Raw genomic sequence first — 17,666 nt, forward strand, 5'->3', positions numbered from 1 at the left:
GAAACTAAGCTTTATCATGAGCTTATTACCTCAATCTGTTTCAAAAGTTAGTTTCGAAAGATTGTGTAGCACATCAACTGGTATCATATAGAATCACATCATGCAGAGACTCTAAGACATGCCTCTGCCATTTTTGGCACAAACTGTTTGTATAGTATAAACACTGATGAATGATGTGTTATGTTAGGTTTTGTTCAATTTTAACGAGCAAGAAATGTGCTTGAAATGTACACTAGTATGTCTAGTATTTCACCAAAGTCTATCACATGTTATGCAACCGTTAGCTCCTCTTTCACGGCAGCAATCCTAGACATGTTTACAGAGATAGTGTTATGTTGGCTGAGAACACTGGTTAGTCCTCAACTTTTTCTCTTGCAAAATTCAAAGAGAATAAAATTAAGAGAAAAAAAATTCAAAATGCATGTATGTTAGCTAATAGTCTGATCTTATTTTTTTTTTTTGTCATCATACAAACTGTATACTACCAGTGGTAATTATCTCTACACAATAATAAAATAACAACATTCATATTTTTACAAAGCATATACATGGGTCATCACCTGGTGAGGATGCAGATATTTTTGAACATGAAGCTTGTGAAAATGGATGTAGCCATTGTCATTTTAAATAGTTTGAAATTGTCTTTGTCTGAAATCAAAGATCCATTGTCACTTTAACAATCATGAAGAATGTTGTGCTCTAAATGTACAATTGCCATCATTGTAAACAGCATATGTAGCATCAGGGAACATGGGACAACGGATGGAACACCTGTTTTGTTTTTTGTTTACCAAATAAAAATATATGACCAGAAGGTCAACCAGTCAACCAGTCAATATGATATATTATTTCATTCCGAGTCATAACTGAACCCATTGAACTTGCCTCCAGCACCTGATTAATCCAACTTAACCCACTAATTGATGGGCTCCCCTGAGATCCTCATCCCACACACTGAGATACTCATCCCACACACCTCTGCATACCCAAATAAATTACCTTGTTACTTTAAAAGAGGTCGGGTGTAAAAACACAAACACAGAGTGCAAATACAAGTAATGAAGGGATACAGGAGTTAATGGAGCTGCATAAGCCCCAACTCAATTTTTATCGTTGTGGTCTGCGGGTCAGGGTTTTCTCCAAATCCTCCTGATTTCTCTTACTCTGCACAGACATTTACTCAGGCACATCACAGCAGGGGCGGCACAAGTTGTACACCTGATGAGATAGGAAGCACCAGTTACACTGACCGACTGGATAATGCAAAGCCTGCACGGCCGCTAAACAAACACCATCAGCTGCTGTTTGGTCTCTGAGCTCCTTCATGAACTCCATCGATGGAAGGCAAACAGAAAGCACACACTTCCCCAAGTCGGCCTCACACCGCACGCTGCTGCACAGCACTGCACAGCTGAGGAGGCGCATGCCAAGACTAGTTAAGCCTTTGACATGTGTGTGAGTCAGGGCCTCACTGGTGGAGAGTGTGTTCATGCATAAGCGTGCGCTTGAACCCATTGGGCAGCCTCTATTTTTGTTTCCTCTCGCATGCATGAGCACACAAAGAAATACACACACATTCACACGTCTCAAATCTAGATGATCGCTGCAGTTGCCAAAAAAAAGAAGAAAAGAATTGAATGCAGCTCAGACTGCAGTCCGTGTGCTGACAAACACACAAACACACAGTATCCTCATTAAAATTCTCCGGTGTGTGCACCAGCAGTGTGGACTAAAGTCTGTGTGAGTCCCTCCATAGATAACACAGAGAAAGCCGGCTATTGTCTTATTCTAATCCTTCTTTTGAAAGGATGTAGTGAGAAACATCATAGAGGAGGCAAGATGTGTGTGTGTGAACGCTTCGGTGAAATGATATCTACAGCACAGTGAGTGTTTCCTAAAAGTACATGCGCCACCTGATTCTTACCATTTCACAGCCACCGACAACCTGGCACGGGCTGACTAGGCAGACAGCATTAATATTGTCTGTCAAACATTAGCAACAGCTCTTTTTCTCTTCTGTTAACTTTGTACAACATGTTTCCCCCCTCCCCCCCCCCACACTGTAACTCTGAGGACTTGTTCAGGCAATTTTAAAGAGAGTTTTCAACTGAACCTTTATTATCACAACCTTACTGTATATAAGTGCCTCGCAATTTGTTTTCTATTTCTCCTTCAGCTGAGACCATTCTGCTTCACTCTCTCGCTGAGATAATTTGACAAACGTTATGCCTGGGCACCAGTAATGGATTTGAATTGTGTTGTATTGAATCAGTAAAAAGCGGAGAGCAACCACTCATCATTTTCAGTATTGACGATCATGACAATTATTTGACGTGATGTGGAAAAAAAGATGCCCATCACAGAGCCCGAGGTGATGATGTCTAGAAAATGGTTCATTTGGTCTGACCAACAGCCTAAATATTATAAAAGACAGAAAAGATGCAAACCTTCACATTTGTGAATATTAAAATGACTAATGTTTGGCGCTTTGGTTTCGCTACAGGACTGACTTGATTACCAAAATTGTTCTTGATCGTTTTTATTCAATTGGTTAATCAACTAATCATATCATCATGTAGCAAGTAGCCTAGTCCCATACATAATATGCTTTTTAAAAACTGTAAATCCATTAGCTGTAATATAGTGTAAATAAGAATGTTTCATTGCCCAACACTGTTATAATAATAGTTCATATTTCACTTGGATTCTCTTTCAGACATATGGCGTCTGCGATGGTCAACTGGCTCTCAGAGTCTGCAGCGCTGCCCTGCAGAGCTCTTGAGCTCGATCAGTCACTCAACGAAACATTAGATGCTGCAGCAAAATGAATGCAGATGAAATTAAATGAAAACAGTGAAAAGGCTCCCCTGCAGGAAAGAGAGGTGAGCATTTTAAGCTTAAAATCGATCAGTGTAGGAGTTGGGCAGGGTTCTTTATTAACTTTGCAGAGGACTTTCCCCACAGACCTAACTGCGAACAAACACAACTGAGGTGTCAGCAGGTATAAAATGTGCTTAGACGGACTTCTGAGCTTTGTAAATAAGTTAGCTTTGAGCTGGCTCTATTGCTAATTTTAGCTCCTCTGGACTGCAGAGGTCAGTTGTTCATATTAATTATCCCTCCTGTCTCAGTGTGCTGCTCACAGACAACTCTGAAAACAGCAAACTTTTACGGTCGGTCTGTTGTTCGGTCAATATATCTATATATGTACTTACTTTAAGCGCTTCTTTCCCCCTTTCATTTAATATGATTGAAACTGAGTGAAGCAGGCACAGGCTGCCTCTATATTCTGTTTTTTCCAGAAAACACACTTTGATCAAATAAAGTTGCCAGAGATCTCTAGTGCTTATTTTCAAAATTGTAAACAAGACAGTCAATTCCGGGAAGCAAAGGGAAATAAATGGTCTGAAAAGAAAACTGAAAGGAGGGACTGTAGAAATGATCCTTCAGGTTTTAAGCCTCTTAATGTAAAACATGCTCGAGCCCGTTTGTCTGTAGCATATCTCCCTTTGGCAGTATTGGTGCAGTCCATTACTACTACATGCGTCATTTTTTTTTAGATGAAAAAAGAGTGGTTTGAGCAAACACACGGCAGCTACAGAGACGGCGAACATAATTCAAGGTGTTGTTGTCGGGAGGTCCGGCTCCATAACACCAGTTTTTTACTAATTAAAAATCGTAGCTGCAGACCACTAAAAATAGCGCACACCTGCAGAGGCCCATCAATTAAATTCACCCATGGGGGACAGCTATAACATTGCTCAGGAGGAATGATGTGCTTTTGCTGGATGTGCAACATAACACAGTGCCAGCTAATGAACTACACACATACAGCGTTGCAAGGCCAGATGCAAGGACGTCATCCGGATAACAATGTAATAGGCCACTGTGTTCAAAATAAAAAAAGGAAAGCAGCTAAACATTAATCTTGATTTATTTAAAGTGTTTGTTTGTTATTTTCTCTTTTCTTTCAATATTCCTCTTCTGTTCATGTTGACAGGTTATATTCTTGCATTCTTTTATCACTATATAGTATTACTAAAGTACTAGTACATTCTTATTATTGTATGTTTATATATAATATGTTATGTAGAGGTCTTTTCTTTTCCATATGTATTATATACTGTGTGTACAGTGTTGCTCTTTCAAATGTGTACATTATTAAAGTATTGTAATGCACAGTATATTCTGTATAGCTAAATGTAATATATATATTAATAATTAAATTTGTCTTTAATTAATTCAAATAATGAAAGTCTCTGTGACACTGTTGGTTCTCAAACAGCATGAAAAGTCTGACCTCAAAATGCCAGGTGATGATGCTCACTGAGGAATCACACTCTCTGATTATCCTCAGATTCTGTCTCCGGAGCGTTACCTGGCTTCATTTCCTCGTCTGCTCCTTCAGCTCTTTAGCGCAGCCACGGCAAAATGGTGCACAGAGGGAACAAGGCTCTGACTGTCAGCTGCTGAGACGCGTTCAGCCCCTGCGCGGCTGCTCCACTATGAGGCCTCCCACAAGCTTTCTACACAAGTTTCAATTCCATGCCTCAGCCCATGTCAGTCCAGATAAACAGGTACAAGGATGTGGGCAGGAGAGGAGAGGAGAGGAGGATTTTCTTTTTCTAGTTTACAGCTAGGTAAAAAAAAAGCAAAGACTGAGGATGACTGAGGGAGCAAAGACTAAAGCAGTAGTGGGCAATTCAGGGGGAAGATTCCATTTCCTTTGATGCGTGCTAATGAATTTTCCCCGTCTGTCGTGCAGAGGTTGCACTTACAGACGATGGCTGCGTCAGGATAATAAAAGCATTTTTAGCTTAATTTACATTCCCTGGAGAGCTCAGGGGTCTCTTTAGATCCAAACGACTACATTTCCATTTCCAGCAGAAATTTGTAACATTGCTATATTGGGCTGCAAGCATTCATGTTGTAATTTTATTTTTAATCTTTATTTAATCAGGCAAACTCATTGAGATTAAAAATCTCTTTTTCAAGAGATCCCTAAAACAATAAAAATTTACAGCAACAAAAGACGACACAAATTACAGACAACAAGAGCAAACAACAACACAAGAATAGAAAACTAAAAGCAGTTGCAAGATTCAGTAAAGTGTTCTAATTATAACCGTTTGAATTCTCCAAGTGAAATTGATGTGGGTTTGTAATTCATTCCATTTAAAAGCTGCATAATAGTTTAAACAAGTTTTTCAAAGATTAGTGTGAATACAGGGAGTAACTGGATTTAACAGAAATGAGTGATGTAAGATAATCTTGTAGTTGTAACAGTATAGCTTTATATATAAATAACATGATGTAAATATTTATTCTTGATTCTAGTGACGTCCAACCAACACTGTGATAGAGAGAACAACGATGGGTGTGGTCTTTGTCATTAATTATAAACCTAAGGGCGCTGTGGTAAACGGGATTTAACTGATTCAGAGTGTTTGTGAAGCATGACAGTAAAGAATATCTCCATAATCCAGAACAGGAGTGTTGATCGTACAATGTTTTGCGACTTGACGTGGAGAGGCAACCTTTTACCGGATTATGAATGTGGGTTTTGAATAGAAGTATGCTGTCAAAGCCAGATTCCTAAGTATTTGTAATATTCAACTAATGAAATATTTGTTGCCATTTAATGTTTTAATTGGTGGGTAATTTAGGTCTGTAGTGGATGAGGAGAAAACCATGAACGTTTTTTTCAGTATTTAAAACAATTCTGCTCCGAATGTTCTTGGATGTCTGTGCTACAGCTGTCTGTGTTTTAAATTTTCTTTCAAAATGATTCTAAAGTAACACATTTTTTAATTATAGTATGTTTTACTACATTACAAAAGGACTGACTGTTGCATAACCTGTAAATAAATAAGACAAATTGAAACGGTTCACAGGGTCACAGCTCTTTGCAATCTACTGTATCCGTAGTAGTGCAGAAGACAAATGGGCAGGGTAACACAGATACAGACTCTGATAGTCACATCTCTGGGCAATAGACCATTTTCAGTCTGCCTCACTCAGATGTCTTTGTAAAAATGGACGAAACAATAATGCATACTCCAGACAGAATTTCGTGGAAAAAGCCATTACAGATTTGTGATTTTCAGCAAAATAATGTTTGATTTTTAGCCATGCGACTTCAGACTTACAGTAGACGTCCACCCTGATGGACTTGATGGCAGGCGAGCCAAGGCCGTTCTCAGCCTTGCAGTAGTAGCGACCTCCCTGGGTCCTCAGGATCTTTGCAATGTGCAACGTTTCATTGAACACACTGGAGTCCTGGAAGCGGTCCGACACACTGCCGGCTGTCTTGGTCCATCGGATCTGGAAGAAAAAAGAATGTAGAAGAGATAAATTCTTTCCCAGTCTCATTTCACCAGTTCACCTTCTGGTCTAGTGCAAAAAGCAACGGACTGAGGCAACCAACACGGCTTCATTTAGGGAAGTGCAGTGCTAAGAGCAGTTTTCAATGTGGCGCAGTCACATGCATTATTGAGCTCACACTTTACTGAGCCACAGTGTAAACAACGGTTTAATAAAGTCTATTTCACTTGTGTGAAACGCAATAGCTACAACATTTCCAGCAAACCTCCCTCTTTCCTTTGCTCCGCACATGACGGATGTCACTGGCTTTCTCAGCATGAGTACCTTTCACTAACTGATGAGACCTAGTTAGCCCATGGCACCAGGGTGTAATGAAAGGTGAAATAGTGTTACTCTCCAACATGAGGTTGTAATTGACTCTATCATCTCCCTCTCCTGTCCTCATTAAAGCATACAGCATGAACAGGTCCTGTGACAACTCTGGCCTGAGGGCCACACAACCAGAACCGTGGAGCACAGAGCTTCATTCAATCCCTCATCCTGAGTAAGCTGCAGATGGACTGGCTCTGCCTGCAGAGCCTCACATATCTCTGTCTAGGCAGGGGGCGGCTATGAATTAGAATCCAATATCTCCACACTGTATGGTGATAGCATCATCTTGGATCCTGATAGCATCCCGTTTTACGGAGATAGCATCAGATGGAACAGGTATATTGTTGCATGCAGGGGATGGGGGATAGGGTGCTATCTTGGGAGATTGCTGCTGTGCCACTCTAGCTGTGGTGTTTTAACCACGGCGGCTTCGGCCCCGAGGATACGACAGCTTGCAGTTTGGTCATTTTCCAAACTGGCGGCTTTTGCCTGTAGAGGCTCACAAAGGAATCACCTGATAATAGTGCCCCGTTCCAGAGGCTTTTTACGGAGCTCGGGGATAGAGAATGACAAGGAGAGAAATTTGATTGCAGTGAAAGCTGAAGTTTATCATGAGTTTCAGATTCCCTGCCGTTAGTGTTCGCGTTAAGAGCAGCAGAGATAAATTAGCTCACGCTGAAACTGTTTGTGCTGTATTGCTCCTTTTCATCGACCTCTGTCTTGGCAGGTTTCAAGTGCGTGCATCAAGAGACATTGGGAGAAAGCCGGTGATCAATGCTAAAGTTAGACTATTGGAAAATCTGGGGCCTTATTATAACAGTCAGGGACATCATGGCTTCAGCAAAACAATCTCTAAAGTTAAAAAGGTTGTGAGCATAAATTAGCAGGAGCAAAGTTTTTGAATTCTGTGTCACTCGCACAGTGTTCTGGATCCTCTCATGCAAGCTGGCTTACGGCGACCTCAGCAGAATTCAATACTCTCCCAGCTTATACCCCCAGTTATTTCCTTTGCCTTTTGTGCAAAGAGCTCTGAGTTTTAGGAAAGCGCAGTATCAATAAGTGCATTGTTAGAGTGACACTAAGAAGTGGGTATTCAAATAACACTTCATATTTTCTACAGGAAAGTGCTCCTGTTTGTTTCACAGGGGCAGCGGACCACACAATTGGTGAGCTTTCAACTCTCCGTGTAGCCTGGAGCTATTTTCATTCCTCCACTGCTTTGACTTTTTTTTTTTTTAAGGCACCACTAGCCTCAGGGGGGAGTCCTGAAGTGTTCTTGGTGAGAACAGTTTGACCCTCTTCACTCTGCATGGTGCAATGCAAATACTCTTGATCTGAGAGGGGCTGGCGGATTTGAGCAATATGATAATTGCCCCTCCTTGCCCACTGCCAGCCTGGCTGAGTTTCTTTGCTGCCGCTCTTTTCTCAATCCTCTGTTGAAACTCACGAGGAGCCCACAAGTATACACAGGGGAATAACTTAAAGTGCCCAAGATGTACAGCCCAGCTGCTGTTTTATGGCAGAAATGTATTATTCCTGCCTATGCCTTGCAATTGCACGCATACATTATTACCATGAAATATGAATGGGATCTGGTTTCCATATTTCACCCCACACTGCTTGTGCATCCACATTTTGCATATTCTATTTTTGGGGGGAAAAAAAGCATAAAAAACAGGACATCACTTAGTTCCACTGGGAAAGGCAAAGTCAACACAATAATAAAGCCATTCCCTGTTAAACCAGACACCCCAATAGAATGATCAACATTTGCTTACAAGGGAAGCAGAAGCCTGTCTAGGTTAGTATCCAACTGAAAATCCTAGCAGTGTTTGAGACCGCACATGCTGCGATGTCACGGCAAGAGCTAATTACAATGCGCCCAGTGTCTGTTGTTATGCAGGGATCATATGCTGGAGCACGCGTATTCAGTGAATCTCCCATAATGCCTGCTGTGACGTTTCCCCCTCCTCGACTACAGACTGGTTTCTAATTGCTTGCCATCTTTTCTTTTAGGCACTGATGGTGGTCTGTGCTGCTCGGTGGTGCAGCCAAGTGTGGCTGAGCATGACAATCAAGTGATCAGAAGAAGCCGCGGGGGGTCCAAATCACAAATTGTGAGTGCACAGACTCTACAGGTCTTTATTAGAAAACACCTTCCTCATAAGACCTGGATGATCCTGTGAAACACCAACCAAAGTGAAGGCTTTGCTAAAAAAACTTGAAAAATACAAACAGAAAACAGAATTGCATACAGTAGCAAGCACACACAAACAGATGAATGAAATTAATCAACTTATTTTACTTTAATCAAAAACTATATATGCATATTTGCAGTTAAATCCACTTTTAAGACAACTAAGTTTGAATGACTGTTTGCATTAGACAGCGTGCAGTTCAAGGGGTAACTGATATTGTGCTCCTTCTGATGCTGCACGTTGTGTGGCAAACAGTGAAAAAATACATGGGTAAAAATAAAACACCATCTGCTAAAGACACCAGCACTGTAGGCTAACTGTCATGGGAGCATCCAAAACAGATCACATACTCCAATTGGTCTGTATAAAGTGAAATGTCCCAGGGCCCCAGGTCAGCTTATTTGTACTCGCTGACCCGTGGCGCTGCGAGTTGAATCTGGCTGGCCAATAATTGAAACAAAAAAGAGGTGTTTGCAATGTGGTGTTGCTGGCCACTGCAGCCTGGTACTCAAACAAAGTAGTGTGGACATAATGGATGGAGGCCAGGGCGGGGGAGACAGGGGCAGATGGCTTCATCATCCGGGACTCTTTGATATCTGTTCTTAGCATCAAAGACAACGGATAAAGCTTGAGAACAGTGACCATGAAGGTAGAACACATAGAGCTGTACAGTATATGTGGTCTTCTGATGCAGACACAGAGATAAAGACAAAAAGGGGAACAGGTTTATGAGTCATTATATTGAATGGACAAAAGGTTGAATCTTATATTTTCAGTATTGATAATTTATTCAATTAATTCCTGCTTGAACAATTAATCCTCCAATCTATAAAATGTAAAAAACAAAACTACACCACGTGACACTTTCAAATTGCATTGATATTCAAATCACATTGATACAAAACAAGCAAATCATCTAATTTGAGAAATTACAAGTTGATGTGTCTGATGTGACACGCAATTTGTGTTGTCTTTTGTTGCTGTAAATGTTAATTGTTTTAGGGATCTCTTTATCTGCTCACAACTGCTGAACACTATCACCTAATGGCCTGGTTATTGATTAATCAATGATTCGACAAACCATTTCAGCAATAGCCAGAGGGAAATGAGAGAGGGAGATGAGAGAGGGAGATATGAGAGAGAGAGAGAGAGAGAGAGAGAGAGAGAGAGAGAGAGAGAGAGAGCAAGAAGGGCCATGATTGTCTTATATAAGATATTGAGAGCAGGGAGCAGCATTCATTTTCCACCTAGTCAATTAATCCTTTAATCTATAATCTGTCCGAAAAGTGAAGTAAAGGGAAGTTCTAACAGCCTGACATTTTTAAAATTCTTGCTTTGTCTTACTAGCAGATTGCCACAAAATTTGGTTGAGACGCTCATATTCCCCACAGGATCAATTTTATTTTTTCTTCATCCCCCAACTTTTCATCCAATGTCATCATCAGGTCATGAGAGAGTGATGGAAAGGCGCCAGTCGCAAAGATTTAGTTTTCTCCTTCCCTTCAGAGAGCCATGTCCCACAAATCCTCCCAGTGATGTCTGCACTACACATCTATATGAGAATTTGACTTTATTGCCCCCCGAGCCAGCCAGATGCCAGCAGTCTCAGTCTTCTTGCACCGTCCAAAGTAACACCTTCAAATGCCAAACCCATGGGGCAATAGCGGATAAGCACATATTATACGGTGTGTGGGTGACTGACAGGAACATGTATTTATTTGACAATTAAATGTGAAGGCAGACAAGTGCTGCTGCTGCCACTGGTGTGCTTTTGTGTCATTGTATGCGAGAGAGGGAGAGAGAGAGAGAGAGAGAGAGAGTGTGTGTGTGTGTGTGTGTGTGTGTGTGTGTGTGTGTGTGTGTGTGTGTGTGTGTGTGTGTGTGTGTGTGTGTGTGTGTGTGTGTGTGTGTGTGTGTGTGTGTGTGTGTGTGTGTGTGTGTGTGTGTGTGTGTGTGTGTGTGTGCAAATATGATTTTATTATTAGAAAGCCTCTGTTTTTCCTCCGAGGTGAGTGGGTGGATTTGCACGCGGCCGACAGAGAGGTTCACTGTGCAGAAGCTGCTGCCTGGTTGGACTCAATCCAGAGACTCCATCAGTAGCAAGGCCTGATGGGTGTCTAAGTAATTCAAGGAGTGTACATATTGATAGACATTTGAAGAATTAAATGGAGGCAAAATTGCCAACTGCGGCCCCATTTGTTCTTGTGGTTGGTCCTTTGTGGTGCTGACGTTGTACTTGGCACCAAAACAACCCCTGTCTATGTTTTCACCGCAGCTAGTGATATCAAAGTCAGTGGAAATAGACTGAAATCTGGACAGTAATGGTGAAAAAAAGGCAATCTTGTGATTTACTTATGCAGAACTAATTTCCGCCATTAACAGTGATCGAGTAGTGTGACGGCCCCCTGTGATACTGCAGTCCAGATGGTAAGTGTGGTTTAAGTTACTGATGGTATTTAGGTTGTAAAAAAAAAAATTAGCATTAATCATGTCAAGTTATGACTGAGATGTTCTGTCAGATGTTTTTGATTCAATTGCCATTTTAACTACACATAGCAATTCTAGTTGCAGAGCCTGTATTTTTTTCTGAAAGAGCACGATAAGGGGGATTCCTGAATCCTGACCAAATTATCTGACAGGCCTCAGGCTTCACTGCGTATTGGTGATGACTGAACAAAGATCTAGAGGTCTGGTATTTATAGATAGGCAATTAAAACATCATCTAATTATACATTGAGCGACACACTCTTCATTCTACGCATCCCCCTTGTGCTGATCTGACTACATTTTCCAATCCAGCAGCAGTTTCCAGGGAGACCCTGCTTCAACATGACAGTGACTGAATCTCAGGGGCAGTCACGACACCGTGTTGGCCCCTCATGCATTTCCCAGGACCTCAGAAATGCAACCGCAACGTCTGAAGTTGATTGGATGTGCGGTTGTCACGAAAACGAAAGACAGAGAGAGAGAAAAACATGTTCTTGATAACTGTTAAATTATCTCAGAGATACGAATGGTTACCTCTTTGATTTGATATATGCTAAAACATGAGGCACAAACTGGGGATTTATTAGAAGTTATAAAAAACTCCTTTGGTCCAACGACCTTTTAAGTCGGATGGACCAATTAATCAACATAATTTAAAGAGACATGGATCTGCACCTGTAATACCATAACGCGCCCCTGGACAGTGCAGACAGATGTGTGATATAGTCTTTATTAGTCTATGTGTAATAGTGCAGACGCCGTGACTTTCGCTTTCGATTCCACTGGCTCTGGTCATGTGATTTTTACCATGGAGTGAGTAATGAGAAACTAAAAGATTTACTGTAACAAGAAACAAATCAAAGATTTAAACAGCTGTTTAATTTTTTTTTTACTGTACATTGACTGTGGGTTAAAGGCTCTACTGGCCCCTTTCATGATGGCATTTTGTGAACAGTTTTAGGGAAGTATCGATTCAAATCCATGTTCCTTTTTGATGGTGTATGTTGCGGTGTTGTTGAACTGTGATGCATTATGGGTCTTTCTGTTATTTTGTGCAGCATTCATATCAATGAGGGTAGGCTAAATAACAGAAACTCCTCTTTGCATGATGCAATGGGAAGTTGTGTTTAGGGCCAACAAGTGAAGTAGAGGTGGCCAAAAAGAATAAAACGATCAATAATTGCTGCTTTAAATTCACCTCAAACAGAATATAAATCTCATTCATCTGATTCGATGCAGAGCGAAGACGTTAATGAACCTCCCCCACCGTAAAGACCTCTTCCTCATCTTTATTAGTATTGGCAGGACAGGCAGCTCCTAACGCCGTCTCCCGCTCACCTGCCGAGGCTCAGGTGATGATGGTGATGATGATAAGTTTGATCATTTTGCCATCACAAATCACAGAATATTGCTTTGATAATGTGTGGATAGAGCCTATTAACCCATTAGGCAATTTTTTTTTTTAACAATTGCACGCACCATGCAGGCACTATCTATAGATCTCTTCTATTTAAAGCTCTAGCTCATATATAACTCCTAATTCTCATTCAGGGTCTAAGGTCAGATATACTTTTTTTTAATTATGCATCGTGGCTGCCTCAGCGTTTCCTGTTTCAGTTTGGTGCGTCAGTTGTGCACGTAATGAAAAATGAAAGCAAGATGCAACAAGCATATGAACAGTAGGGGCAGTGTAGGGCAGATACTCGCCATTGTCATGACGTCGTTGATGTAAAGGCCTTGCATACCATCTATAATGGCATCGCAAGCTGAGATCTCGGAACTAATCAAAGACTAACCCCCTAAAGTGTTGCCAAACCTGGAAGTTCTATATTGTCCGAGTTCTGTGGTGTGACCTCTAGTGCAATTTTCCAGTAGTACAGCGTAGTTTATGTGTAGCAAAAAGCAAGTATGGGGGCAAATACGGTCACGACACATCTGGTTCTCTAAGCAAAACTGTGCGGTCAATCCCGGTCACTGCAAGACTCTTTCTTATTGTTAGAATAAGAAAGCAACAAGTTAACTTGTTGGGGTCTTTTTCTGTAATTTATGTACTAATTGTGGTCCCTGCATTGAGACAAACAGCCGCAGCTTCCCTTAGCCTGGGGCCCGCAGCAGCACATAGTGTATAAGGTATCTGTTGTGAACCCCCAACCTAAAAGTTCAGACTGTGCCTATGGGTGGATGTCATCCATCTCAGGTGAGCACTAAAGGCCTCAGTCCAAAAAAAACAAAACATAAAACTTAATTAGACATGCTGATTCTGAATCACTGGAAATGGTCTTCTGGTTTGTATTTGATGGACATGCTACTGCAGTTGTGTGGTTAAATTACATCTTTCCTGGGAAAAATCATTCAGATGGTCTCAAATTCACTAATTTATATTTAGATGTGAGTATAGGTTAATTTAAAGATTAACAACCTTCATTATAGTGGGTTATACAAGCAAATACTTGAAGCAAATGTCTTGCAGAATTGATGTCTACTGTACGTGTGTATGTAGCCTTTGTAGCCTAAGTATGTAGGGAACAAGTACAGAAAAAAGTCATATTGGTTGTCTGGCAGATAAAAGGTCCCCCTCAATCATTAAGCCAAACATATGCCCCATTAATCAAGAAAGGACACAATGCAAAGTGCACTTCGACCTTTACAACGAGGATTGATTGATTTCCTCTTCCCCACGTATGATCTTGAAAGATGAAGAAACTCAACTCAATTAAAATGTAGAACTTTGTGGCTAAAACAGACTCGGAACATGTTCTGGGGATTGATATTTAATTCTAATGAAAAGATGAGTTGTTATCGCTGTATTAAGTAGTCTTTTTCCCCCCGATGAGGTCGCACACCCTTGTGTTTTTTCCACCAACATCACAAAACCAGCCTTGGGTCCACTGCCACCCCAGATAACCTCCTCAGCTTCCGAAACCCGTCCGAATGAGTCTGCGCTGCCCTCGGTCCCATGCCACTACCAGAGGGGGACAAAGCTGACATATTACAAAGTTCGGAGAGACACAGCCGAGACCCGCTGTGCCAGGGGATCTGTGTGAGTCTCATAATGACTCTGTTCAAAGGAGCTCCTGCTTCTCCTGCCACAGCCATGCAAGGCTTTTGATCTCCCACTCCATCCACCGCAGCCCCCCACCGCTTTCCTCCCCTCACTCTGCTGTTTTTCAGAAGGTTAATTAAGAGGAAAGACATACGATGAGTAGGAAGTTGCCCCCACATGACGGAAAGAGATGAACGCTGTTTCTGAACCTCTTTCTAATTTAAGAGGCCTCACCTTTTCAACAGAAATATAAAAATCAATATGTTCTTTTGCTTTGGCATCCAGAGGGGACGTGTACAAACTAATGGCTCTGTTTATCGATCAAACGGGGAATCATAGTAATTAATGTAAATGAGCTCAGTCCTGTCTGGAGATAGTGCTGAATTCAGTGTCATTTGTGTTATCAAACAAATTGGAAACAACATAAAGTAAATGTCATAGAGGTTAGTGTTTGCAAATCCAGCCCAGATTAATACGAGAACAAAATGCGATGGTCAGGTTATCCGCGGCAGAGCTGACATTTCTACCTGCATGCATCACGTTAGTTGGCATTTTGTCTTAGCGAGCAGATAGGATCTTGTTTCTGCCATTTGCTTTCCTTTATTAACATGCTTTTCATACGCATATGTCTCCGATTTGAGTGAGATGAGCAATACGAAAGAGCCACAGCAAGAAGAAATTAAAAGTCGGCTTTTCTCAGAAAAAGGTGGAAGGTCTCTCAATTAATTCAGATCAGAACAGTGAGTAAAAGAGTTTGTTTTTTCAGATGCTGAGGACCCATGCGCATTCACATGACCCAGAGTCTTTTTACTGTGGCCTGTTTCTCACTCATTAGGTTTTGTTTTGGCAGATGGTTTGGGCTGTTTGTCTGCACTCTCATTAGACTTCATTATCAATATGCAGGTGCACAATACAACACAAACCATCAATAATTAAAGGATTAAACTTTTAAGCTGCTGCCACTCAATGACGCCAATACAGAATAAAAAAAAAAAAGCAAGGCTGAAGGAGAAACAGAAGGAGAGATGGGCTACAAAATCAGCATGTTGTCCCATGATTCTCTTGTGTAGCTCTTTTTGAAAGACAGATGTCCCTTACCTGTGGCCGAGGATGCCCCGTTACCAGACAGGTGAGCTCCAGGGTCTCTCCCTCTCTGATGGTGTAGACTCTCTCCGTGTGCCTCTCCTCCTCAACATTACAGGCATGCCCTGAGTGTATAATGCGAACAGTTGGAGGTGCTGCAGGGGAAAAAAGCACAAAGTGTGTTAGCATTCTGGTCATTTCTGAAGGAGTGAGCAGTTAAGCAAGCACAACAGATGGTATATTCAATAAGAGGTTGTCAGACTTATAACAAGGCTCCTTCAAGGCTTTGTGGCCATGTTTGTACAGCACAGAGCACAACCAACCAGATGTTTGTTACTGGCTTTGTGCTGCCAAGTCATTTTTTAATAATTAAAGTCAATAATTTCAGTATAAAGTATTGCTGCAATGTGAGAACACCCTAGTATTTGATTGGCTCTGAAATGCACAATGCACTTGGAACAGAGGTCACCCCTCTGCCAAAAATCATAACAGAATAAACAAACAGAATAAATAAAGTGTCTGTCACGCTCAGATTAATTGGCAGGATTTTTAAAATACAAAACTTTTTCATGTGCCATTAAACTGTAACGTTTGTAAAATGGGCCTGTATTTCAATTATAATCTTACATTCTGATTTTCCCTAGACACAATAAATTATTAATATTTAGGAACATATTTAAGGTAAGTCAAATTAATGTTATCAATGACATGATGACATATTCAGTGTTAAATTCACCCAAACAGATGGATTTTTTAGAAGAAGTATTCTTATGAAGTGATATGCCAGGAGGCCACATGTTTTCTTTCTTGATCTTTTCTGTCCTTTTGATTTCATGTTTTACCAGGTCAAATAACCTACTGACCCTCTGCAGTACCTCTAGACCCGATGCAGAGTGTAAGAGAATGAAATAGTCTTCGCAGAAAAATAAACGTGGTAGTTGTGGCAGAAGCAGTAACCAATAAATATCAATCCAATATGGATCTGACACTCAATTGAGCCTCTTAACCTAATTAGCCAGCATGTGCAACAATGAGTAGTGTCAAGTAGATGACCAACTATAGAAAAACTGATGCTTAGTGGAGAGAAGAGTAGTTTCTTTCAGTATCTCTCCTCCACCTCCTCGTTATGGGAAAATATCTGAATTAATTTACAACTTAGTCTAATTACTTGCCAGAATATTTTAATTAAGAAATATATAATATAAACAAGTGCTCTTAAAAGCCAGAGACATTAAGCAGTTATATATTTTATTTGAAAAACAATGAATATATTATTGCTTTTTAAGTAAATGTCTGAAGGTGATGTTGCGATCCTTTCCACAAACTCCAATGTTTACCCTTAAATATTCTGAGCTACTGTGTCATTAGACTATAGGGAGAGCGGATATCCACATTTAAAAGGTGGATATTTAATTTTGCAACAGAAACCATTATTTAGCACATTCTTTTCAGCATAACTTTCTAATGTAATGCAATTAGGGATATAAAAATGCCAGAAACTGCAATATGGGGTAATCATATTCATGATTTTGCAGCCAAGGCACACACTGCAGTACAAGTACTGTACAGCACTTTAAACTAACCACAGCTGAAATGGCTGCACAGGGGCTTCTCTCTACCACATACTGTAGTCGACAGTAAGACAGAAGGAGACAGTAAGGACATTTAAGTTCACACACCAACGTACAGCAAGGCACAAGAGTTGGAGGTTAAACGGAAAGGAGGAACGAGGGATCTGCCTTGAAAGACTGTGGAAGCTCAGTTGCATGGAGCCGACCCCTGACAACACTAGCATCTGTTAAGCATCGCTTCCTCTCCAACTTGCATGGTTTGTGAAAAGGTTTGGGATGAGATGATTTAGAGAGCGGATGCGGGATATGATTAGCAGGAGGAGTGCAAATTGGTGGAGGAGGAAAAAAAATTAAAAGGAAAAACCAGGCAGAAATCACAGGGGCCGTCGCGTCCCTTTCATGTTGGAGGAGCAGCTTCCTGTGCGGGCCTCTCTCGGCAGACTCAGCCCCGGCAGCAGACTCGGCTCTACCTCTCTACATACAGGCTGTGATGCTAATGAGCATGGCAACACTCCTCCCTTACACCACAGTCTCAGACACAGTGTGTCCTTAGCCACGCGCTAACCACTTGTCCCTCCCTGTTACCAA

At 41.1% G+C, this 17,666-nt stretch overlaps 1 protein-coding gene across 4 annotated transcripts in view; it reads right to left on the reverse strand.

Annotated features, from left to right (window-relative positions):
- The window catches only part of LOC118290204 (MAM domain-containing glycosylphosphatidylinositol anchor protein 2-like), a 150,909-nt gene that overhangs the window by 88,565 nt on the left and 44,678 nt on the right, over window positions 1-17,666 (reverse strand). For all 4 annotated transcript variants that reach the window (XM_035617700.2, XM_035617699.2, XM_047328771.1 and 1 more), the window contains exons 2-3: window positions 15,523-15,662; window positions 6,150-6,324 (exon numbers count right to left, since the gene is read on the reverse strand). In XM_035617700.2, the coding sequence (XP_035473593.2) occupies window positions 6,150-6,324; window positions 15,523-15,662 (315 nt within the window). The remainder of the gene's footprint in view (window positions 1-6,149; window positions 6,325-15,522; window positions 15,663-17,666) is intronic.

The sequence above is a fragment of the Scophthalmus maximus genome, chromosome 18 (assembly GCF_022379125.1).
Source record: "Scophthalmus maximus strain ysfricsl-2021 chromosome 18, ASM2237912v1, whole genome shotgun sequence".
NCBI classification, from domain to species: Eukaryota; Metazoa; Chordata; class Actinopteri; order Pleuronectiformes; family Scophthalmidae; genus Scophthalmus; species Scophthalmus maximus.